Here is a 25,918-nt window from a genome sequence, read left to right as displayed (position 1 = left end):
AATATGTACATGTTTGTATTTAGCTATATTAAAACACTTATTGCCTGAATAGGCCCAGTTTATCAAATAACTTGAACAGGTCTATGTGGCTGTTCTTCCCTCATTATTACCCACTACCGTACCAATCTATATGTGTGACTAATCAAAGGTGGGGTTTCATCTATTCCAGATCATTCATAAAAAATGTTGAACATCATTCAAGCCAAATGGTTCTAGTTCTGGGGATCAGATTCAAACTCGATTTTACTGGAAGCAGCACATACACTCTACAGCCACTACCATTCCTCAACCTCCCCAGCATTTTCAGGTTCTCTATAACAGTTCCTAACCAAAATGTATGGCCAGATTCAGCAAACCAAATATTCTCACTAAAAAGCATTAATTTGTGTGGGCAATCCCATCAATTTTCGCAGAAACACATCTGAAGGGCTGGGCTGCCGGATTTGGCCCTAGCTTATTTTGCAGTCCTCCCTTCTTAGTCAACCCCAAACGCCCCATCATGTAAGCTGTTTTCAAAAGCACTGTAAGAAAATTTGAAAGAGTCCTAACCAAATGCTTTGGTCAAAACTCCCTAAAATTCAATTGTAGATCCAATCTCCACAATAGTACAAACTACAACTCTCGCTGGAATGAGACCATGTGTGTTTCACAGGTATGGCAAACTGGACCTGCATTTTGTCCTCTCAAGTACTCTGATGTGATTTTTGCCCCCCCCAAAAACCCTAGATCTACAAATGCAGAATCAGAGACCTTGTAAATCCAGATCCTCATCTAAATAATCTTATTAGGGCTCCCTTCTCAAACATGGTCACCCAGGAAATAAAAGGAACTGAACTCTTACTTGCATAAGTTTCCTTTTGCCAAGAGTGATGTAAGAATCAAGGAAGTGTTTTGGTTGTGGTAATTGCTCCTTTTTCTGCTGGGCAGGATTTATAATTGCTTTCTGACTTACTCCAGTGGCTCAGTATGGTAAGAAAGAGAGTGTAGGGTGGTAAAATATATAAAGGAAAAGTAGAAGAGAGAATGATAAAAGAGGAGGCAGAAGCAAGGGAAACAACATAAAAAAATAAGGACATATCTGCAAAGTCTGCAGGTCAGGGATGAAGCCTTTTGTAGATGGTAGTACAAGACATCATATAGGATCCTAATCTTGTCTGGGACCCCTGAGAGCTGCTATAATATAGTAACATCAACAAATGATTGAGCAACATTAAAACTGGAAAGAATATGTGAGCTAAATATGTAATGTAGGTTACAAACAGGAGAAAGGATTTCTAATTATGGGTTTGTTTGTTTGTTTGGGGGGGGGGAGGTTAAACTAATTTTGTTTTAACATGCTGTAAAACCAAACATGTGAAAGAGAGAGATAAGGAAAACTGGGCAAAAGAAGGGGAGGGTGCAGAGAGCCAGAAATGCAAGCAAGTAAAGGGGCATAAACATTGCCAAAAAATTAAAAAATAAAAATGAAAGAGTAAAATATCTCTAGGAATTAAATCCTGGCCCTGTTCAAATCAAGGGGAATTCTCCCCTAATTGATTTGAGAGGGGAGTCAAACATAGGTATTGTGGGCTGGATGCAGTCCATAGAGCCACTTCATCCAGTCCGCCAAGCTACCTGAAGTGGAGGCCATGGCTTGAAGGGGCATAGCTCTCACAGAATCTGGGCCCCTCGGTCCTGGCTGACATAGCCAACGGTGACAGGGGGGTAAGCAAGGACTGTGCCAACATAGCCTCACTTGTCTTACAGACAGTTGGCCTGCCATCCCTTGTCCTATCATCGCCAGTCCTGCTGCAGTCCCCACTACCAATGCCACTCCATGACCTGAGTCAGATCCAGCCTACAAAGGAGTTCTGTAGTCCAAGTCCAGACCAGGACATGGGGTGAGTCTGACACTCTTGCCCTACACATTGTAAGAAAGTAGGATGCTTTGCATTTAGTATTCTACAACAAAGGTGAATCTATTTTCTTTTTTCCCCCAAAATATTTTGAGCTAACAAAGATTGAAATTACTGCAGAGCCAAACAAGATACGTGTCTCAATCTGTGTCCTGAAAATAAGGGCTGAGGATCAAACAAAGGAGGGAAGAAATGATAAATGAAGACAAGGCCAATCTTTCCACCTGCATGTGATTAGTACCATGGCAGACAGGAATGTGTGTGGTGTTTTACTCTGTGACTTACGTATTTGAAGTCAAGCACATATAATTGTATGTAGAATCAGAAGGTTAAACCCAAATAAACAGGCACTCTGCTGACTGGCATTTCCCATCCCAGATTGCAACCTCTGCACCTTACTCAAGCTTCTGCTACCCAAATCCTGATAGCTATTTCATTATTTCTGGCAGCTAACAATGAAACGCAGCATGAGATCTATGTGCAAGGGTGCTGCACAGCAGTTGAACTCTCACAATGATAACTGACCTTTGGTAAAGATAATAAGATTGGATCTAAATAATTTAGATAAATAGCTGCAGTCATTTTGTTGAAAATGGCATTTTTATAGAAACAAAGATTGTTTCTGTTCACAAAATATTAAGTGGTTATGCTCTGGTCTTCAGTGTGCTTTCAGTGGCCAACAGAACCATTCTGCATTCTTTTAATTATAAAATCTGGAGATGCTGGTCTTTTATAATTGCTTCTGTGAATTGGACATAAAGTGTCTTGTTTAATTATTTACTGGGCCAGCAGCACAGTCTTTCCAAGCACCAAAATAATACCAGGCTTGTTTATAACCTATCCTCAACAGAAAAAACAAATACTCTATTTGATATCAAGAGCACAAATGTAACTCAGTTTTAATGTATTAGTTGCTAATCAAGTCTTATGTGAAAACAGTGAAATGTGTTTTATTTCGGTGGTGCCGACCGATGCTGGAAAGAGAGGCGCGGATGTACCCACGAGGTAAACAGAAAAGAAGGAGGGGAATGGGAACTAAACAGCACGATCATTGTGAATTGGCAGCAGCCCTTCCCTAGCCCCACCATGTCTTTGTGGCTCTGTTATAGCAGGGGATGTGGCTGGCCAGCAATGCGGAGGCCGAGCTGCAGAACAGATGCTTTAGGCAGCATGCTGCACAAACACATTTTACAGCCCAACACTCCATATACAACTTCTTCCTTGAGAGGGGTTAAGAATAGCAAGCACAACTAAAGGGGTTACTGGTCACCTCTGGTCCAGGCCACGTAGGTATATAATTGATAGAATTAAATCAGGTTAAGTTCTAGTCTCCAGTTTAAATGCTTCTGCAAACAATACCAAAGAGCAAGAATCTCCATCTTTGCAGCCTGCCTAGATGATCCCATGGTCTGTTTATTCCTCCTGTGCTGTGTGTTATTGATTATCATTTCACAGTTTCACTGCCTGTAGCAGCACAGTCGTACCAGAGCCAGAAGCCACAGATTTTGGAGACAGTCCAGTGGGTTTGGGAAGATCCCCAAAAGCTTGAGATTTAGTCTGGCATGGGCTGTACTCTGCTTCACCTCAGGGCATGTTTAAATCTGCTGCACGCCAAGTACTAGATGCAACGATGTCCGAATCAAAGATTTCAGTCTAGCACGACATGCAAATTTTAGACAGACAAGACTCCAGCAACCCTGGGCTCTCAACTACCTTTTTTTTTTTTTCTTTCTTGGATCCAGTTCCCTCTTTCTTCTAGAGATTTCTTTCTTTGGCATAAGATTTCAGCACAGAGGGAAAATATGGCACTATCTATGAACCACCTCTGATACTACATTATAACAATTCAGCAAAAAGGATAATAAAACACCGAACTAGATTCAGTGTAAACAGACACTAGAAATGCTGTGAAAAAAAAATGCAGGGAAGATGAAGGAGATGGGTAAATGCCCACAAAGCCTGGCCTGTCATCATAGGAAGGGGAAGGCTGATGACAATACAAAGCCCCCATTTAGTATTTCAAAGTAGAAAGCAAAACAAAACAGAATATCCCACTCAACTAATGTACAGTAGACATGGAACTAACCTTATAGAGCAGCGGTGATTGTCCGAGCTTCAGAAGTGCAATTTTATTAGTCACATTTGTAATGACACGAATCTGGACCAAATCTTCAACAGTCCCATACTGCACGTCAACGAGTTCTGCCTGAAGATGGAAAAGATCGTTTAAACTATACTTAAAGCCACTGACCAAGTAGTTTGCTTTTGCACCTGAAACAGTTCCCTCCAGAGTAATACACTTATACATCAAAAATCTACTAGTATCTTTACCTCTTTTTCTCAAAGCATGCTTTTAAAATCAAATACTGAAATTCAAAGAAAGAGAATCTTGCATTTTGTCACATTATTTTAAAAGTGTATTCTTTTTTATATCCAGAAAGCATGAAAACTACAGGCATTTTGTAACAAAACTCAAATGGGGACTATAGTTTCAAGTAAAGTGTAAAGAACTAGTGGTGCACACATTTTACTCGAAGAACATGACAAAAGTAAAATTGAAGCTGTTTTCAAGCCACTGGAAAATATTTCATATTTTTACCTACACTGATAAGCCCATCTGAAAAGCTCTTTCTGAAAGAACATGAAAGTGCAACACCAACTGGGGAGAGAAAATTTACTAAGTGTTCATTCACATTTATACACAAGTTTGCATTTTTCATCTCAATTCTTCTAGCATGAGTGTCCTTAGAAAATGTATGCTGCAATAATTACTTGGAGCCTCCAAAGTCAGAATAGTTTGAAAGGTTACAATAAAAATATGTAGACTGCTTTTTGAGAAGACCTTGGATCTAGTTCCTTTGTGAAATGTGCCTTTCCCACTTACCCTCAAGCAAACTGAAAATCACAGTGTTCGCTGTTCAGATGAGAGGAACCATATTGAATTTTCCTGAGGCACAAATCAATATACAAAGATATGATAGAGTAATGTGTCAAAGCCATTTGCTTCTGCAATGTGCCTCTCTCATTTATATTCAAGCTGTCTCTCCCCATATCATTCCTACTAACTAGTCCTAGTTAGGTGTCTCCCACTTTTTGGTTCCTTTTCAACACTACAGAACCATTTATACAAGTCCTGCTGCATTCAACTGTCCTCATAAATTATGATCAAACTTCCAGGTGAATATTGTATCCTGATCACAGTATGTACCCTGCTTCTCTAAAGTTAATAACTGTCTCGGGAAGAACTAGCTGATTGAAAACTTGCAAAAACCATTATTCAAATTTTTGTTTCCTGAGCACCTGAATGGTGTTGACTGCTGTACAAAGTAATGAAGATGACATGTCCTTTGCTTCAGAGAACTTACAATAAAAGTTAAATATTGGGTTAAAATGGCAGGGTAGTTCACCATTTCAATCACGCACCTCCAGTTTCAGATAGCATGGATTATTAAAATAAAAAAAATGGTTGGGTATATTAGATATTATTGCAAGCACATGGTTAATTATTAAAGTAAATTAATTACATTTTTTTCCACTTGAAGGTACTGCCAGAGGTCACAGTATCCATTATATGTGTTGGAACAAATGCGTATATCAGCTAGGACTTCTGCCACTGTCATGACTTTACGGTACTTACATTCCTGTATTTCACTTTAAATTTCAACTAGTTTTTTCTTACATCTAATTTTACCTTTTGGTAACACAGTGTACATGACTATCAGCTGCATCACCAAATCCAACCATCTCAGTAAGGTGTCATATCTAGTCAGCAGGAGCAGTTACTTAAAAGACACTCAAAAGAAGTTTGTATAACAAAACATCAGAGGAACGACATAAATTGCTACACTAAAATTTAGTGTGCAGTATTTGAAAGGAAAAAAAAAGTAACAAAATCTTGGGTAAAACTCCACAGGACAAAGACAACAGCTGCTACTAAGTGAATTACTAAACAGAGGCTTAGGACAATTATATACATTCAGTAGCATGTTTTAGAGACTCAAAAATGCATTGGGGTTTTAATTACACTCGGTATAACCATGGGAAAGCCCCACCCAAAGGTTTCACTAGAGTCTGGAATTAAGGGCAGAACTTGGTCATTGAAGTATTTAATGACAACTGCTCATTAAATACATTATAACCTCATTAGTTCAAGGTCAGTCCTTTATGCTTCTTTAGAGCTCCGTACAATGGAGCTAACTTCAAATACTAACGTAATAGAAACGATCAACAATAACAATAGAAATATTAAGTGAAAGTGTTATTTGAAGAACTCTACCCCTATCAATAATCTATTCAGAAACATATTTCATTTTATGGTTCAACTCTATTTTAATTATATATATCCCTAATATGAAAAAGATTAATATAATAAATAAAGAGCAGATGCTAAGTATTGTTTTTGATTTCAAAGATGATTACAGCATGGCATAATCCTAATCTTATACATTTTAAATATTTTACAGAGACACACACGCACACACATTGGTGGTGAACTATAATAAACTGCTTTCCTTCAGCAGAATAATGCTGCTTAAAAACAAAGAAAAACTCATCCTTTTATCGGATATTGAAAAAGAACACTTGTATACATGGTTCAGATATGCAGTGGTGAATCCTCTTATCCTAAAATTGGGAAACTACAAAACAATGAGTTATTTCATCCATCTGAATTGGATTCTTACTCTTTGAATTGTCCCATGGTATGTAGTTTGAAAGATACAACTATTTAAAACCAAATTGCAGTGTGCTTTATGGAGTTAAGTAGCATCCCCCCATGCATGAAATGAAGTAAAAAGAGGTAACACAACAAACATTTTTAGAAGAACAAATCCTTTCGTGGTAGATCTATTGTTTATTTTTAAGATGGTGCGTGGTGAGCTGTAAGAATGTAATTTCAACCAAAAATTATGTTAACCCTCTCCTTCTGCCCTTCCACGCCCATCCAAAAAAACCCCCATCAGAACCTCCAATCAACTCAAGCACTTCAAAGTGAGGAGATGCCGCAACAAAGTTTTCTAGTACACCCTTGATTTGCCCACTGTGTCCCATTTTATTAGGACTGTGCAAAGTGACTAGTATTCGCTAAGGATTCAGCCGATTTGGGGGACAGTGATTCAATTCAGTGATTCGAATCACTGCCCCGAATCGATTCAGTCGAATCTGATTCAGAGATTGAGCTGCCGCCAAATTGGCTGAATCTCTGAATCAAACAGGCCCCATCCCTTGCCCATTCTCCTAGCCCTGTCAATGGCTGCCCCACCCGGCTCCAGTGTCCTGGATCTTTAAAAAACAAAACAAAACCCCACACTCACCAGCTCCTGCCAGGCAGGGGGGGCAATCCCTGTTGTACCCCACTTCCCTGTGCTGCATGGGGGACTCTGCCATGAGCTCCCAGAAGCCCCAATGGCTGCTGCAGCAGCCACTGACTGGGGGAATTAAAAAAAAAAAGAAAAAAAGCCAGGACGCGCAGGGCAGCCACTGACAGGGCTGTGAGAGCAGGAGAGGGTTGGAGGGTGCTCAGGAGGGCTGGGGGAGTGGCCAGGGGATGGGGCCTGGTAGGGGTCTCCCCCATAGTTCCCTACCCCCCTCCTGCAGCCCCCTCCCCCACCTCCTACTTGCTGGCATGGAGCCTGGGTCCAGCTCCCTGCAGCAGCAAGCAGGGACTGCCCAAATCGCCAAATATTTCTCTGAATCTTTTCTAAATCGATTTGGAGGCTTCAAATTGATTCGGCCTTTTTTTATTGACCTCCCAATTCGATTTGGATTCAGAGATTCGGCAGAATCTCCTCCAAATCGAATCAGCACCCGAAGCTTTGTACAGCCCTAGTATTTATTAGGAACCCAAATGTCCAGAAAGGCAGGAAAACAATGTACGCCAGCCACAGTAATTTATCAGTATAACAGACACACTTTAGAAACTGATCACATTTTGGAAATTGAAAATTATGAATATCTGTACACAAAGAACTGTGGACACTTGCACCGGAGCTATATCAAACACCAAACTTGAAACTTCCCATTGACATTAAATACTTGATTACTTATAAGTGCAGCATAGGAAACCTAGTTACCTATATCAAAGGGAAATGTATTAAGACAATCTATTCCTGCCATAATCCTGATGCCTTCAGTAGCTTTGTCCAATAGCCTAATATGGGGTGGGGGAGTAGGGCATATATCCCAGGTGCTGCCTAAGGGAAAGGGCACAAAAAGGAGTGTGTGTATTCAAGGTGGGTGGGAGGAGGGGGCTCATTCTCCTGCTCCCTGCTTGGCTTGCATTTCCCAGCTAAACACTGCAGCGGTACAGGAAGTATGTGTTACAGAGTACGTAGTATTGTAGGAATAGTAGTTTTTTAAAGTGGCAATGGAGTTCACTGCTGTTGCTGTGGGCAGAATTGGTTCTAATTCTTGCTGCCAAAAATCAGCTTGTTTGGGTTTTTTTGCCCTTCAAACATGGGCTTCAGCAGCGGAAAAAGAAGTAAATGTTTTTGCCCCAACAGCAGCAAACTCCAACACAACTCGAGAGAACTGTAATTCCCAGAACACCTTACACTCCACTGCCCACACTGCTGCTTACTGCTATGTGCTGCCTACTGGGGGAAGGATGAGAAGGAGTGCCCTGGGCACCTTCTTCTCATGTTATGCCTCTGGTTTTGCACATGGGATGAGTTTGGTCATACCTTCTATCATTTGTGCCCAACAAGCTGGTTGGGGAACAGACTGTGGCTGATTTTCCATATGTATGGCAAAAGGGAGAAAGGCTTTAGGAAGCCAAATAAAAAGTACTCAGCCCACTGAAGTCAGTGAAATTATGAAACATATATGAGAGTAGACTCAATTTCTTTATTCTTTAAATGCCCCAGCTTCAGGTATCAGTGCTAAGAATAATACTGTAAAGCATTGTAAAGCAACAGGTAGAGAGGAACAACCCTTTAATAAAAAAACTGGTATGGCATGTGGCTGTAGGGAAGGTCAGCAGTAGCCAGCGCAGGCTTTCGCTAGCATTCTTGATATCACAATTCAGTTAGAAGACAGCTCACCCAAAGTTTAAATGAAACAATGCATTACCAAAAAAGAATCCCCAAATGATATAAAAAAACCCACCAGACACCATAAATTCTGAACTATACATGCATTCTGCAAAATGCCAATTCAATTAACTACTATCAGTCCAATGTTCCAAGCAAAGGCCATTTGGGAGACCAATAAAGCTTGTGGCAGTTCTCATTGTGAAAATTACTAGTATTCACTATAATACATTTATTATTTTAACATGTTTCTGTCAAAGATGTTTTGTTTCCTTCTTCCCCTATCCCCGTGCCACAAAAACAATACAATGAAAAATCTAAAAGAAACCCTGGAGGTTTAATAAAAGGAAGCACTAACACATTTTACATATTTCACTCATTCGGCCTATTTATTCCTCAAAACTGAAAGGCACCCTCGTTTTCCCAAAGGAAGAACTTATGGTTCTATAAATGAGAGCAACTTCGCAGTCGACTAGCTAGTTAGATCTGTCACTCTGCTGTATTTGCAGAAATCAACATTTTTAGTACTTCATCTTTCATCTCATTCATCCTATAAGGGGAAAGGAAACATGCAGCCCAGGATCAACTAGAGTTTACAACTCAAATTTAAATTATTACACTAAACATCTCCAAAAGTGACAGAGCTTTTGTAAATTAAACCCAGAAAAAATCTGCAAACCGTAAAAGAGGTTAAGTTCACCTGATTAGTTCATTGCAATTTATGCACTCATTTGCACAAGTCTAGCTATGAGGTTGAGGGCCAGAATATCTACTGCACAAAGAGAATTTAAACAGACTGAAGAGCAAAAATAGAGTAAACTTTATGTAGCAGAGGAAACTGCAGCGGCTTGTAGCCCTAAGGTAAAAAGAGAAGAAGGGGTGTGGTTGAGCTAAACTCAGCTTTCCCTAATCCTTCGTTGGCATAAGCTCTGTTACTGTTTACGCCAGCAGAAGAAGTTAGAACGAGCATCTGCTGCTCTAGCTTCTGCCAGAGCCATCTGACTCAGGATCTGAGAGCTGGAACTACCACTTTATGGCTTTCTCTGTCCAAGAATCACCAGCCTTTGCCCAAATACAGCCTAGACAGTGCAAAATTTGTGGCCACTTCACTTCCTACTGCAGAAACTTAGTGCTCAGTCACCTTTAAATTTTGTTGTCCTGCCCTTTACCTGGTCCTAGTGCCTTTTGATTTTATGGGCATGACAGTGTGATGCTGGTTCTTCATTTTCTTTGAATTGGAACATTATCTTGAAGGTTAAGTCAACAACCAACATGCATTTTAGCACACCTGGCAGAGGGAGGCAGTCCAGGAGCACCTCAAGCAGGAAGTGCTGGAGCTGGAGAGCCGCCTGGCCTGACCCAACCAACCCGTCCCTCTGCGGAGAGTGTCAGGAGAGGCGGGAAGAGCTTTGTGCTCTGAACGACCATGGTGCATCTTCTATGGGAGATAGACTATGGCTCCCGCTTCTTCTATGCCCCGGAGAGGAGGCGGGGAGCCAAGAAGTACATCACCTGCCTTATATATCCAGGTGAGATGTACCAGCCTTCTATGAAGAGCTCTTCTCCCTGGATCCAACCAAAGCCAAATCCCATAGGACCCTGTGGGGGGGACTCTCACAGGTCAGCACAGGAAACAGGGACTGGCTGGAGGCTCCTTTCACCCTGGCTGAGTTTTTAGCCGCCCTCCGCCTGATACCTGACAACAAGGTACCGAGCATCAACGGGCTGACCATGGAGTTCTACCAGGCCTTCTGGGACGTCCTTGGCCCAGACTTTGCTGTGGTCTGGGCCAAATCCAAAGGAAGTGGGGAGCTCCCTGTCATGCTGGAGGGCCATGTTGACCCTCCTGCTGAAGAAGGGGGATCCCCACGACCTGAGAAACTAGCATCCCATGTCCCTCCTCTGCACAGGCTACAAGGTGGCAGCGAAGAACATTTCACTACACCTGCAGTCCATGCTGATGGACGTGATCCATCCCGATCAGACATACAAGGTGCCTGTACATCCCATTTTTGACAACCTGTACCTGGTTCAGAACCTCCTGGAGCTAGCGGGCCAGGAGGGCCTGTCTTTTGCCCTCCTGTCCTTTGACCAGGAGAAGGCATTTGACAGAATGGATTATGGGCAGCTCACAGGCACACTGCAGGTCTTTGGCTTTGGGCCCCGCTTTGTGCAGGCTCTCTAGGTGTTGTATGCCTCTGCAGAGTGTTTGGTCAAGCTCAACTGGACCCTGATGGAGCCCATCCCATTCAGGAGAGGGGTGTGTCAAGGCTGCCCACTGTCGGGCCAGCTATACGCTTGGCACTGGAGCCCTTTCTTGTCCTCCTGCAGAGGCAGGTGGTGGGGTGATGCTCTGGGAGCCAGCGGTGCAGCTGGTCCTGTCAGTGTATGCAACGACTTACACCTCATGGTTCAGGACTCAGGAAACCTGCCAGGCATTGTAGTCAGCAGGGCTCCAGAAGTATCTCTCCCTGCGTGTAAGAGTGCTGCTGCTGAACCAGCTGGGTCCTGTCAATGCTCTGGCACCACTTACACACCCTGCTTGTGCCCCCTGAGGTCCTGGTAGGGCTCCAGAGACAGGCACTGGAGTTTTTCTGGTCAGGACTTCACTGGGTTGCTGTGGAGGTCTTGAACCTCCCCTTTCAGAAGGGTGGCCTAGGCTTGGTTTGCCTGCACAGCCAGGTCCTGACTTTCCACCCTCAGGCTCTGCAGCAGCTGCTATACGGTGTTGGTAGCCATGTGGCATGGGGCCACCTGCGGCATGCCTTCCTCCACCACTTCCGGGGGCTCCAATACAACCGGTAGCTCCTCAGCATTCAGGCTTCTCCCTGCAGGACCTGAGGGCTGCCAGGACCTCCCCTGGGCCTGGAGGCTGGTCTCTGCCTCCAGGTCCCCTGCAACACTCACCCAGGGCATCAACTTGCTTTTCAAGCCTCTCCTCTGGAACCCCCAGATAGAAGTGACAACAGCAGAGGTGCCCTGGTTGCGACAGAGGTTGATCCTGGCTGGTGTCACCCATATCAGAGACCTTTTGGACTACGATAGGCAGGAGTGGGTGGATCCTGCTGTGCTGGCCCAGCGCATGGGTCTACCCACAACATGTGTGACCTGCCATCCAGTCCAGGAAGTGGAATCTGCCCTACCTCCCGATGCCCTTGCCTTTGTTGACCAGGTCCTGCACGGTGGCAGTCCCCATCCCCTCATGTCCTCCAGCCCACCAGAGTTTGTCATGGGGCCGACGCCTCACCCAGCTTCATGGCTCTCCTCATGGTGCTCCCCGCTCCACCAGCTGAGCCAGCTGGAGGACACCGTACCAGTCCGCTTTTCCACCGTCCATTGCCATCACCTCTACACACTCATGTGCCACACAATTCATCATGCTGCCCTTACGTCCCACCCAGACACCAAGTGGCAGGACCTGCTCAGCGAGGGCATGGGTGGGACACCCCAGTGGCTGAGTCTGTACTCCACCCTCATGCCATGAGCCACTGGGAATCTCAGCTGGCAACTCCTCCATGGAGCCGCTGCCATGGACGTGTATGTGGTGAGCTTCATAGACATCCTGGTCTCCTGCCCCTCCTTCAGGCAGAGGGAGACCCTGGTGCACATGACCCTCGAGTGCACCAATCTGCAGCCCCTCCACCTCCACAACCTCCTTTTGAGGTTCTGGTTGAATTTCATCCCCCACCTTTTTGTTTTTAGTCACCCCATCCATGGCCCCACCAAGTCCCGAGACCTCCTGGTCAACCTCCTCCTGGCCTTGGCCAAGTCGGCCATGTACTTGGCCAGCAAGGAGGCTCTGGCCGGGAAGGTGCCCCGAGACTGTGGGGCCGCTTTCCTCTCACTTGTCCAAGCACATTTCCAGGCAGAGCACCAGTGGGTGGCATCCAATGGCTCCTTTGATGCTTTTGAGGACCAGTGGGTGCAGCCCGGAGCTCTGCTCGGTGTCCCCCTCTGGAGAACTTCTTTTCACATTTTGAACCTTTGACCCCCATGTCACTCCTACCCTTTTGTTGCTTAGTTGTCCCCCCCCACACACACACACGCAATATATATATATATGTATATATTAGTTGTATTCTTCAACTTTTGGCCCCACACAGTGGGGGCTATCAGTTATCTAGATGGGCCTTAAGGCTCACATTAGTATGGAAGATACAAATAGACAGGAGCTTCCAAGGCCTAGGCAATTGGTATCTGGGGACACTAGCCCTATGTACCAGCTGGACTGCTGAAGCAGCCCTACGCTAGAGTGGCCCCTGCACCCTCTACCCACTGCAGCAGTCTGGCAGTGGGGGCTGCTGCCTGGTTGTGACCTGCTGCCACCTGTGACAGCATTTGCCCCCCTGGGACCTGCAGCCCCATGGCTGACCCGGACGGAGACTGCACGGCTGCCTGGGCTGTGGTATGGGCACTGTAGCCAAGCCTCCTGTACCTCTGGGCCAGCTGTTAGTGAGCCATGTCTGCACAGTTGGCCTTTGTGCAGCACTGCTGTCATGCCTTCTGGTGTCCTCCCTCTGCCATCCAGGCATCTATCACTCAGAAGATGTGCTCGTTGCGGTGGACTGCTTTGAACTGTCAAAGCATGTCTTCTTGGCCCCAAATGGCCAGGTCATCCACTTCATTGGCCCTCCAGCTGGGTCCCCAGTGCTGGCCCTGGGCAGGCTCCTCTGCCCAGATCCTGAAACTTGCCTCACCAGCAGAGATCCTGGTGTTCCCTGTTTATAAACTACAAATTCTCTGATAAGAACAATGCCAAATTCTCTCATTAAATTACCCAAAAACAATGTTCTTCTGAATGCCACTATACATAGAAAGACCAGTTGGACAATGTTTTATTGATATATTTACAATTTTAAAGCAAGTTGGAAGCCTACCAATGTCTTCATCATCATAATACACAAATACTTAATATCTATACACTTTGGTGTTTTCTTTTGATTTTTTTATCATAAAAAAAATAAAAGCTGCCCCTTTGCTCACCAGGATGTGGGCACTGAGCAGCACTGATATGATGGTGTCCTGCCCCTGCCCTTGTCCCTCACTCCCAACCCACAGCCCTGCCAGTGCCCCTCACTCCTGAACCGCAGTCCCTGCCTGCCTCCACCAACTCCCTCCCCGCAGCAGCTCCATCCCAGCAACCGGACATGACTCCAGCTGCAGCTGTCCCACCCACTGCTTTGTGGCTCTGAGCAGTGCCAGGCCTTGCTGGTCTCATCCCTACGCCAGTGCCCTGGCCCCAGCGACCCCCATGCCGTTCCTGGAAGCCCTCAACTGGGGATCAGGGACTGGGCTGGGCTGGGCAAGCCCCTTCCCTTCCAGACCAGCCTCCCTCTGCACAGGTCACTCTAAAGAGATGGAGGCTCTAAGCCTGGCTCTGGTAGCCTCTCCCACCCAGAGCACTCCCTCATCCCTGACCCCCATTTCTCTCTCTCTCTCTCTCTCTCAAACATACACCCCCCCCCAAACGCACACCCCTGCTGCCACTTCCACCCCTCTCCCCAACCCATCACACACCCAAGTGGTTCCTGGGACCAGGAGTCCCCAGACTAGGGCTGCATGTCCTAGCACTGGTGTGGGCACAGGGCAGGATGCAGTGTGGCAGTTGCCCCTGCAGCCAGAGCTCCTGTCAGCAGGTCCTGTCCCATCCCATTTGGCCAGCTGAGCATGCAGTGCGTGAGATTTGTGGGGTTTGGGATGGGAGGGGTGTAGGGTTTGTGGAGATGAGATTTGTGGGTATGGGCTTGCGTGGGGGCTTGTGGGGGAATTGTGGGAGTGTTTGTGCATGAATGACACATGCCTCTTGAGGCCAGGAGGGCATGGTGACTACCTGCAGGTGGTGTCGGCAGCGGGAGCGTGGTGGCGGTGAGCAGGGACCACCTGCAGGTGACCACGGTGATGTCGGCGGTGAGGCCAGCCCAGTAGGGACTGCCTGCAAGCGGCTGCAGCAGTGTCAGCAGCGAGTGGGGGGTGTTGGGCAGTGAGCAGGGACTGCCCGCAGCCACCAGCAACTACATCGGCAGCAGCAGGGGGAGGGGGGTGACTGCCTGCAGAAGTCAGTGGTGGCTTCAGAAGCTGGTGGCAGTGGCCAATTTCACAGGGGGCACATGCACCCTCCTGCCCCTCCCACACATCGCCTGTGGGTTTGTGGGTGTGGGGGGGCGGGAAATGTGTGTGTGGAAGGGGAACTGCTTGGGAGGGGCGGGTCCCCTGACCACCCTCTGCATGGTGCACAGGCTCCCCAAAGTAGAAGCAACTATGGGGACATTCAGGGCCTGCTCCTGGAACAGCCCTCCCTATGGCACAGCATGGGCCTGGTCACCTGGGACCCAGCACCGCCTGTGCCACAGGGTGCAGGGCCAGCCAAACCCAGTCCAGAGGCATGCACCTTCAGGCATGACTGCACTGCTCTTGCTCTCACCCAGGGTCCTGGCATCACACACAAGAGCCATGCCTCAGGCTGCGCCAGGTCCTGCCTCCAAGTGCCCCTCAAGCCATCAGGCCAGGCCGCTTCCACGGAGGCAGAACCTGGCTTGGTCCAATGCACAGCCCCTGCATGTGGTGCCAGGGCTCTGGGTGACAGGAAGAGTGGCCCAGTCCTGCCCAAAGACACACGCCCCTGGGCCAGGCCAGGTGGTGCTGGGTCCCTGGAGGCTGGGGTCATGCTGCACCATGAGGAGACTCTGCCAGTAGCAGGCCCTGAGTGCCCCCAGGGCTGCTGCTGCTGTGGGGGGGTGGTACTCTACACCTTGTGGGGGGCAGGCAGGGGACCCACCCATCCCGAGTAGTCCCCCTCTACACACGCACAAAACTCTGCTAACTCCCATGTCCCTACTTACCAGGGATAGAGCCTGGGTCCAATCCAAAGCTGCAGCCTTGCCCCACTCCCATTTTCCCCAGCACACTGAGGCAGCATATGGAGCATCAGGGTAAGCGGGCAGGCATAGAGATGATCTGGTTGGGTGCCAGAGCATCTTTCTGGAGGACCCAGCCTCTGGAGGACCCACGCTCCAGGAGTATGCCTTGTGCTGCGTTTTTTCAGTGTGGGGTTTTTTTTTATTTTTTATACCAGGATTTCCTGGTATCAAATTTAGAGTCCACACTGCAAATATGGTATGTGCTCGCTCATCTGGATGTGCCCATTGTGGCTGTCTATTTACAGGAGAAAGAAGATTTTTCATAGAAAAGTGAACATCACTGAAAACTAGTTATCTGATTTAGTGCGGACATCTCTGCAAGTACTAAATACTAAAAGATACAAACCATTTTGCAGTCCCCTGAGCTGTAAATTGCAGTGGTGAGTTTGGCCCTCAAAATCAAAGGGATCTGTAATCCTGATTACATTCTAAATTTTTCACTATGGTTATGTTTTATAATACTAGCTTTGTGTTTTCTTAATTTGCATACCCTCATTAGTAGGCAAGCTTGAGGGTCTACTCATTCCTGTTTTCATGGTTTGTGGGCTTGGGGTTAAGCTTAAAGTATGCTGCTGTAAAGAAAAGAGGGGTCAGATTTTGTGTCCACCAGCCAGTCCTTCCACATTTGTAAAGTTTCCAGGCACATAAATGTCGTCAAAGCGACATTATACAAAGGTCACTAAAAAGTCTGCTCTCTCAGTAATTGGTGCAGAAGTCTGCAGTAGGTGGTCCTTGGTTTTAGTACAAAGTAGTGTGTCGGGTGAGTGGAAAGATTTTACAGGTGTCAGTTCCTGGATAGCTTCAATCAGCACCTTGATTAAAAATGCCTTTGAGCACAAAATTCTATAGTGGGTTTAGGTGAAAACCTAAGATTCACTGTAGTTAAAAGAGCTGAGAAAAATAGTTGAACCTACAATTGATGTAAGCCAGGGTCTAAAACAGCTGGGGTTACATAACAACTGAAGAGGACTGGAGGAGAAGTGATGGACCCCTGGGCTAGGGACAGAAGTTACACATAAACCAGCTTAAGTGATCAGAAACTGGTTTAAACCTGTAACAGAATGTAAGTTCAGTGCACAGAAACCAGTTTCAAAATGTCTGAAACCAGTTTGAGATAAACCTAGTTGATTGTAGTATCAGACTTAACTGATCTGGATCAAAATGGTTTATGGAACTTGTCCCAGACCCCTTCCTGGTTTAAGTTAAATCGCAGTCTCCCAGCATCCCAAAATACTCTACAGCCCTGGCTGTACTGTCTGCTCCAGCGGAGCAGGGCTGGCCTTGCCCCTCTGCTCTCTAGCCAGAGCAGGGACAGGTCATGGGGAGACAACAGCCTGGCCTGACCCCCTAAGGCTAAGGGTTTATTTTCCCCTCCCTCACCTCTCCCCCCTGGGACCCAGCCAGGGTCTGCCTGGCCAGGCAGAACAGCCCCTGTTGGGGTAACCCCACCACCTTTCCACTACAGAGGCAGGGGTGGGGCACAGCCAGAGCCAACTGGCATGGCCCTGCCTTCTGCCTCCCTCACCTGCAGCTGAGGTTGGGGTGGCTGGTCTGAGCTGGGCCAGCCTGCAGGTGGTGCTGAGGGAGGGCATGGAGGGGCCAGAGCTCTTCCAAGCTGGCTGTGGCTTGGGCTGGGTCCACGGGAGCTGTGTGGTCACATTGATCCCAGCTCCCCACGCCCAGGCTGGGTGGGGTTGTTATGGAGCCACAGCTGGCTGAGAAGAGCCTGGCAGGGCTGCAAGGGCAGGGTCCTTCCAGGACAGCCTAGCCCAGCAGCATATGCAACAGCTGGCCAAGCAGTGGGGCAGTGGCCATGCCGCTGCAGCTGTGGGTGGGAGCCTTGGCAGCCGGACTGGTCATGCCCATGGCCATCCAAGCTGGCTAGGAGGCGCTGGCAGTCCCAGAGCCCAGCAGCTGCCTGCTGTGGGGGCTTGTGTGCCCACAGCTGCTGCCACCGCCACCGCTCTCCGCTGCCACTCCCTGTCCCTCACTGTGCAGGCAGCCGGCATGGCCACACCAAAAGCCAGCTGTATCTGCACCACAAATTGTGCATTGGCTGGGGCTGGTGGGTCTGTTCTGTCTCTCTCACCTCCAGCTGCTGCTGCTGCCCCTACCCCTGCAATGCTGCTCTGGGTGGGAGAACAGGAAGCTTCAGCCTGACAGCTTCTTCCCAGTGTATGGAGCACTGGCTCCAGCTCCCAGCTGCCTTCTATCCCTTCTACCTGCCAGCCATGATGAGCAGCCCTGGTGCATGGGTGTAAGAAATGGAAGGCAGCTGGGAGCTGGAGGCAGATCTCCATGCACTGGGCAGAAGCTGCTGGGCTGAAGTCCCCCACCCCCACATGCCCACTGCCACAGCCATTTCCCAGAACAGCACAGCAGGGGCAGGAGCGGGAAGAGAAAGAGCAGCTGGAGGTGAAGGGACCACAGCAGCACCCGGCCGGCTGCAGGGACACTGGGAACAGTCCCACCAAAGCTGCAAGCTGGCTGGGGCCGGCAGGGCTCTTCTGCTCCCCTCACCTACAGCTGCAGCTCCTGTTTCTGCCTCAAAGCCAGGCAGCCATGGGCACAGCCAGTCCAGCTGCCAAGGTGCCCACCTGCAGCTGCAGTGGTGTGGCCTCCGCACCACTGCCTGGACAGCTGCCACTCATGCTGCCAGGCCAGACTGTGATGGAGCGGCAGCCAGCTGGGAAGGGGCCTGCCACTACAGCCCCTCTGGGCCTTTCCCAGCAGGCTGCAGCTCCATGGCAGCCCCACCCGGCCTGGGGGCAGGGAGCCAGGAGCAATGCAGCCACACTGCTTCTGTGGTCCCAGACCAAGCTAACTGGGAAGGGCTCCTCCATACCCACCCTCAGCAGTGCCCATGGGCTGGCCCAGCTCAGCTCTGCAGCTGTAGCCTCAGTCCCAGTCCCCACCTTGCAGCCAAAGCCCCTGATGATAGGGCCATACCGGCCAGCTCTGGCCAGGCCCTCCATCACATGAGCAGCCAACAGGGGAGGAGAAAGCTAGGCAAATCCCGGCTGGGGTCCCCTTGCCCTTGCCCAACAGGGGAGTTTAATGCGCTTCCTGCCCCTCCTCACCTGAGGAACTGCCAGGGCCCCCTCCCCTTAGAGACAAGCCTGGCAAGGGCTGCTTCTTCCTCCTCCAGGCACACCCTGGCTGGGGTCCTTGTAGGCCAGCAGAGGGGTTTAAACCCCTCCCCAATCATATTTAGCAGCCTGGGGAGGGGAGCCTGGCCCCACCCCCCAGGCCAGCTTCCTTCCAGCCTTGAGGCTGCTGCAGAAGGGAAGGGAGGGCTCCCTCTAGCACTTCCCGGCTTCTAGCTTGAGCCACTGCAGGCATGTACCTGCATTTCCAGAATCAAAAATGAATGTGTAAATTGGTTCAATCTGTACAGGTTAGACTAATCTGCAAAGATTGGATCAATTCAGGCTCTAGCTTTTTGAATGTCTGTCCCCAGCCCTGGAGTTATGGAGAAGCAGCAATGACGTTTGGCAGGGGTGCACAGAGCACCACTCCCCGAAGGCCAAAACAGCAGTCTACAACATCAAAGAGCAGGAGCAATTCTGGTTCAGGCAAGTAGCACTTGCTACCCAGCACTTGCTACTTTGAGTGGCTTAAGTGGCACAACCCCTGGAGCAGAGTGGCAACTCCTGGTATCAAGAAGCAACAGGGCCTCCAGGATAGGCCTGCCTGTCCAGCACGTTACTTTGGCTAGCATAGCTGGTAGAGCCCCTAAACAGCAGTCCTGGGTGAGACCCCCATACCAACTGAATGAGCTAGGTAATAAATCCCTGGGTTGGTTTGCCAGTGACTCAGATTCATAGATGTAGGGTTGGAAGGGACCAAATAGATCAAGTCTGACCCCCTGCCCTGGACAGAAGAGAATACTGGGCTCAAATGACCCCAGCTAGGTAACTATCCAGCCTCCTCTTAAAGACCTCCAGGGTAGGAACCAGCACCACTTCCCTTGGAAGTTGGTTCCAGATCCTGGCTGACATGACTGTGAAGTAGTGCCTTCTAATGTAAAGACTCTGATCTGTTTTGAGTTCTAGTTAAGGGTTAGTAGCTACATTTTTATTTAAGGTGTATGTTTGCTCTTTTTCCTTGTATAAGCTCTGTGCTTGAAAGTGGAAAAAGTTTATTCTATTTAAAATTGTATTTCCCCAGATTTCTGGGTTGAGGCTCAAGCTAAGTTTAAAAAGTGGTATTAAATCCCTAAAGCTGAACCCAAACCCAACTTTTCTTACTGCCATCCAGTGCCTGGCAGAAAGATTACATTCCTCTTTTCTAGTCAGGAATGAATATAATCCTGGCTTTTCATGCAACCTGAAACCAGTCGTCTTCATTGTATTCATTTCTGGTGTTTACCTCTGGTATTTACAAATTATGTCAATTTCTAAAAAGAACATTGCCTTTGCTGCAGAGCATTACTGTATATGTAATAGTTCCGGGCTTTAAAAAAAAATCAGTGTCAGCATGGTTTTTCTTCTTTAAAGTGTATTCAGGAATGCCTGATTATCAGTAATCTCCCCAAGTTCATAAGTCTGATACAGCTGTAACCTCTCTAATCATTTTTCTTATATTTGCCCAATGTAATTTACATCCCCCTCCTTATAACAGCTTACGGACTTGATATATCGTTACTGATAATGTTAATGCCATAGCGATAATGCTTTCCTAAGCAGAAACAACAATCTAGAGTTGCCACCTGTCTAGATATGGGAATAATTACTCATGTAAATATGCAAAATGTTCTCAATTGCACAGGCTAAAAGTAGAACGTACAGCTATCATAAAAAAAGAAAATGCAAAAAACAGCACAAATGTACAATGAAACATACAATAAAGATGTTATGTTCACCTATGATATGACTTGTTATAAATAAATCTCTCTCTCACACACACACACGTATACACCCCCCAACACACACACAGTGTTATACTGGCATACGTGTAGACAGATGACAGAACACGTGTATCTACCTCTAAGATATAGATCTGCGAAAGATGAGGTCATTTATAACATGAAGAAAACCCTTGAATTGTCAAAAATATCAGTGAAAACCCAATTTTCCAAGGGTAGTAAAGGCTCCTTTCCAGAGTACTTGTATTCATTGCCTGGCCAAACACGATGCACTTGAATATAATCAGACAAAGGGATGCGTGAGCAGAGAGTGCTGTAAACACTATTCTAAAAGTTAAAGCAGCATTTTATCCTTCTGGATGAGGAAAAGAGTCGTTGTGAAAACCAAAATGGCATCTATCATATTTAATGTGAACTTACTCACTTTAAATCATCACATGAAGTCTAAGACTCTAAACTGTTTCTTTGGAAAAAAATGGTGAGGGGGGAATATATTAGAAAAAAACATTACACAGAAGCACCAAAGAAAGAAAGGAAGATGGTGGAAGAGGAGACACAAGGGGTTGAGGCAATAAACACACATTAAAATGGATTTAAGTGTCATAAATTCTCACCAAAAGCAAATATTAGAGCTGATTTTCATGTGAGAAGACTAGACTTATCTGATGAAGTAATTAAAGGAGGTATTTCTATTTTTCAGAAACCAAGCATTTTGGAAAGCAGCCTTAGAGATGCTACACATCACCTTACAAAAACATACAACCTACGTTTCAGGGTATCAAACATTGCTTGCATTATACAGGAAAGGCCAAAAGTCTAGCAGTCTATCTGCTGTTGTTTTCCATTTCCATTTTAAAGATGAATCCATTTTTCAGCACAGTCATTAATTATGGTACTCCATTCTGCACCAATTACTCCACTAAAGGATTTTGGAGTGCAGAACCACTTTTCCCCTCCCCGCACCTCTTGCTCCCCCGGCTGGTGTAGGTGTCAAACCTTTATTTTTTATTTTTGTACTTTTTGAGTGTATTTTTTGGGCCAGAAACAACTGCGGGATGGGGTTAGAGTCTTCTTACAGTTCTATCCTGTTAAGTCCTGGTGTGCCATTAATATGCCTATGGGTCCAGGCCTCCACTGAAGAGATGGTGACAGCTTTCCTGAACTGAACCAAGTGAATGCTGACATTTTCAATAGATGTCCAGTGTGAACCCACTTGTCACCACCAGGCAGGGTCAGGAACATTAGAAGGAACCTGTGAACTTAGTTGCTCAACTTAGGGCCTGAGGACTAGGCCTGGGGTAACTAGGCCAGGGAAGGCCTGGGGTAACTTGGCCAGGGAAGGTCACAAATCTCTTATTAGATTGAATTACACCAGATCTCCCAGATGAAGTTCGAGAAGGCTTATTTGAAGTGAGAGCTATGTACATTCATTGGATAGTCGAAGACATGAGCAATGAGAAAACAGAATGGAGAAGTATGATCTTCTGATATCATATGGCCACCAGGCCGCCGCTGGAGTACTGCATCCAATCCTGGGCTCCTCAATTTAGGAAGGACATGGAGAAGCTTGAAAGAGTCCAAAGGAGAGCCACGCACATGATCAGAGGGCAAGAGAACAAGCATTATAAAGAGAGGCTGAGAGCTGTGGGACTCTTCAGCCTAGAGAAGTGCAGGCTCAGGGGGGACCTGGTGTCTGCCTATAAGTACATAAAGGGTGTGCATCAGGATCTGGAGGAACACCTGTTCACCAGAGCACCCCAAGGGATGACAAGGTCCATTGGTCACAAACTCCTGCAAGACCGTTTTAGGCTGGACATAAGGAAAAACTTCTTTACTGTCCAAGCCCCCAAGGCCTGGAATAGACTCCCCCAGAGGTGGTGCAAGCACCTGCTCTGGACACTTTTAAGAATCAGTTGGATGTTTATCTTCTGGGATCCTTTGACCCTAGCTGACTTCCTGCACATCCCTGCCTAGGGTGTGTGGGCAGTGGATTGCAGCTCTGCTCCAGCTCCAGACCACACTGTCACCGCTGCAAGATCCCAGAGCAGCTCCCTGCCTAATCGCACAGCCTGGCAGCACTGCTGGGGCCGGTCTCCATGGAAACCCCCAAGCTGACATGGCCCCGTTGCTCCTGGGGTCCTCTGTGGTAAATGGCCACAGCGATATGGGCAGGGGCTACTGGGAAATGGAGTCTGGTATGGGCCCAATCTGGGTTGTGTGTCAGACTTTGCCCACCCCTGTATCAGGACCTATCCCCTAAAGCTAAAGTCCTAGTAAGAGTTGAGTTATCCATAAAGCCGTGTTTGAGCTCTGATCACTAGAAATGAAAAATGCATTTCCTTGAAGTCCTACATCATCTGGCAATCAGCACAACCTCCCCGATATATATTCATTAAAGGAGACAAGTTTATAGTGTTCCATTTACTATTTCAGCCTGTTGGTTTTGTTGAATTGCTGCTGAGGTTTAGCATAAGCCAACGCTATGCTGCCTGGTTACTCCTTTGCTTGTATTAGATTTTTTTTTAACACCACTTTGTAGATGAAAGATAATCATCTCTGGCAGGAAAATCTGTAGGAGCAGTTAGAGTGAAAAAGAAAAACTCTACCATCAAGTTTTCTCTACATCATTCCCTCATAGGAGGAAGGGTTGGGACTCCCATTTTCACTTCACGATTTCAGGCAGAAGAGTCACAGATCTCAAAAGATCTGCTACAGGTGCAAAAGATACTGCTCTTCCATCTCAGGTGGGTGTTGTACATGAAAGCTAGGGACAGAAGTTGCACATAAACCAGTATAAGGGATCAGAAACCAGTTCAAATCTGTGACACAATAGGGACGCTTGTACACATGATGAAAAGTGGTCATTTTTGTGGTTTAACTGCATCACGCTGTACCTGTGTGGGGCAGGGGGTTACAATTTAAATGAGTTTGCTACATTGCAAACTAAACTAAAGCTGCATGTAGTTCAGTTTACAATGTAACTATCTGTAACGTTGCAGTCTTAGACAGCTCAACCCCGCCGCCACAGAAGAGGTGGTCTGGAGGCAGAAGCAGTAAGGGGCCCGATCCTTTTTTTTTTTTTTTTTGATTCCCATGGAGCCTGCCCACTTCTTCCCAAGGCTGGGGTGTGAGCTGCCAGTGGGCCAAGCAGCCCCTGAGCTGCAGAGGGCCCCAGTCCTTTATTCCACACCAGTGGCAACCCCAGGACCATCCCGGTGGAGTGCTAGCTGCACAGGTGCTGCCCAAGCTCACAAGCAGCACCCACCAGATCCAATTCTTCCCCAAGGCCATGTGCAGGAAGCCCAATCAGGTCAGGGAAGAGTTGGATCCAGGGGCTGCTGCCTGCAAGCTGGGGCAGCACCTGGCACCTCACCTGGGTGGCCCCGGGGTGGGGGGGTGCCACAGAGGGAAGGACCAAGCCTGGCAGGAGCTTGAGCAGCCAGGCTCTGCTGGGGGCTGGGGGGGAGGCAGGGGGGAAAAAAAGTGGCAAGGGGCCTGATCTTTTTTCCACCCCCACGGAGCTTGCCCACCTCTCTGATGGCTGGGGGGGAAAGCTACCGGTGGTCTCTAAGCTGCAGGGATCCCCAGAACTTCCCTCCACAGTGGTGGCACCCCCCGACCAGCACCCGCCTGCTAGCAGGCCACCTAGGCAGCCCCAGGGGGAACTGTCGCTGTCGAGGGAAGGACCAGGGTGCCCCACAGCTTGGGGGCCACTTGGCCTGCCAGCAGCTCATCCCTTGGCAGACTGTGCAAGCGGAAAGCAAAAAAAACCAAAAAAAGGATCGGGTCCTTTACCATAACAGTGATAGAAGCCCCTAAATTGAAGCCCCTTAATTGTTACAATTAAAAACCCATTTCAATTTAGGGGACTGAACCGCCATCATGTGTACAAGTGGCCCAGAAGTTGAGTGCACATAAACTGCTTTAAAAATGGCCAAAAACAGTTTAAGATAAATCTGGGTGGATGTAATATCAGATTTAATAGATTTAGGTAAAATTAGTTTATTGAACTTCTGTCCCAAATCCCCTCCAGATTCAAGTTAACTCACAGTCCTTGCACTTCCCCTGCAACCCGCTCTCCCCCCGTTCCCCCACTCCCCCAATGCTGTACCTTGCAATGTGATGCAGAATCTACAGGACCTTGAGCTGGGCACCCAGAGAAAGGACCTGGTTGCATGACAGCTAGGTTATGGGATTCCGCGGTACTGTCGACAATAATCAAGGAAGGATTCAAGAGGCCTTGTGGGAAACTGAACACAGCAAATTCATGTGCAATGGACTTACTACTGGGTTGCAGATTAGGTGAGAGGAAAAGAAGAGAAATGGGTATGCTACAAGCCCTATTCCAGACCTTTTCCCTCCTCATGCTCAAAACCCAGGATGCAATGGGGCATGTTGAGCCCAGACAAGTACGCTGTTTTGAATGTAGCTCCACAGGATGAAAGTTTTCTTTGTTCCCAAGTGCAGGTTCTGGAGGCATAATGCAATAAAATTGTTTTCAGCATTAGCGATGGATTTTCAGAGAATCAAGAAACCTATAGTATTCATACTTAGAGACAGACAATATTTAATGGTAAAACTCAAATACCACCCCCAGAGCAAAATAGGTACATAATAATAAAACTGTCACCTAGTGTATAAAATGAAGGAAGCCAAACCCCAGTTCTTTCTGGTCCTCTTTTTATGACCTACATGATCTTGAACAATCAATAATCTAGAGTAAATGAGTGCAAAGCTATCAGGAAATGGAACAACCATTCACTACAAGTATAGAGCTTAATATGCACTCGCATAAATTCTGATTCAGCCACACATTTCTCTAATAGTCCATCATTCAACATCAAAAGGTCCTTTTCCTGAGATTTGACAAACATCAACATTTGTCTTAGTTTCCATGTTGCATGCAAGACTAGACTGTAAATTTAATAATCAAGAGAGACTATGTACAATTGTCACCCTTAAAAAGACTTGTCAATTTTGACTTAGATAAATAGATGGGACTGCCATAGTATATCCAGATTGTTCTGTACATTACTTATACTTGCTATAATGAACACCGTAAATCCGTGAGAGAACCATTTTACTTGTCCAAGAACAACTGGAAGGTTTCAAAGGTTCTTTGGGTTTTTTGTTTTGTTTTGTTTTTTTTAAAGCGAAAGAGTGACCCCACACAGTCACATATTCAAAGCAACATTAAAAAAAATAAAAAGA

At 47.1% G+C, this 25,918-nt stretch overlaps 1 protein-coding gene across 4 annotated transcripts in view; it reads right to left on the bottom strand.

Annotated features, from left to right (window-relative positions):
* NAALADL2 (N-acetylated alpha-linked acidic dipeptidase like 2) overlaps nt 1–25,918 on the bottom strand; it is a 1,094,482-nt gene that overhangs the window by 494,653 nt on the left and 573,911 nt on the right. For all 4 annotated transcript variants that reach the window (XM_059731159.1, XM_059731157.1, XM_059731158.1 and 1 more), the window contains one exon: nt 3,982–4,101. In XM_059731159.1, coding sequence (XP_059587142.1) covers nt 3,982–4,101 — 120 coding nt within the window. The remainder of the gene's footprint in view (nt 1–3,981; nt 4,102–25,918) is intronic.

Source organism: Alligator mississippiensis, chromosome 7, assembly GCF_030867095.1.
Source record: "Alligator mississippiensis isolate rAllMis1 chromosome 7, rAllMis1, whole genome shotgun sequence".
In the NCBI taxonomy this organism is placed as follows: Eukaryota; Metazoa; Chordata; order Crocodylia; family Alligatoridae; genus Alligator; species Alligator mississippiensis.
This window is presented reverse-complemented; position numbering and strand designations above follow the sequence as displayed.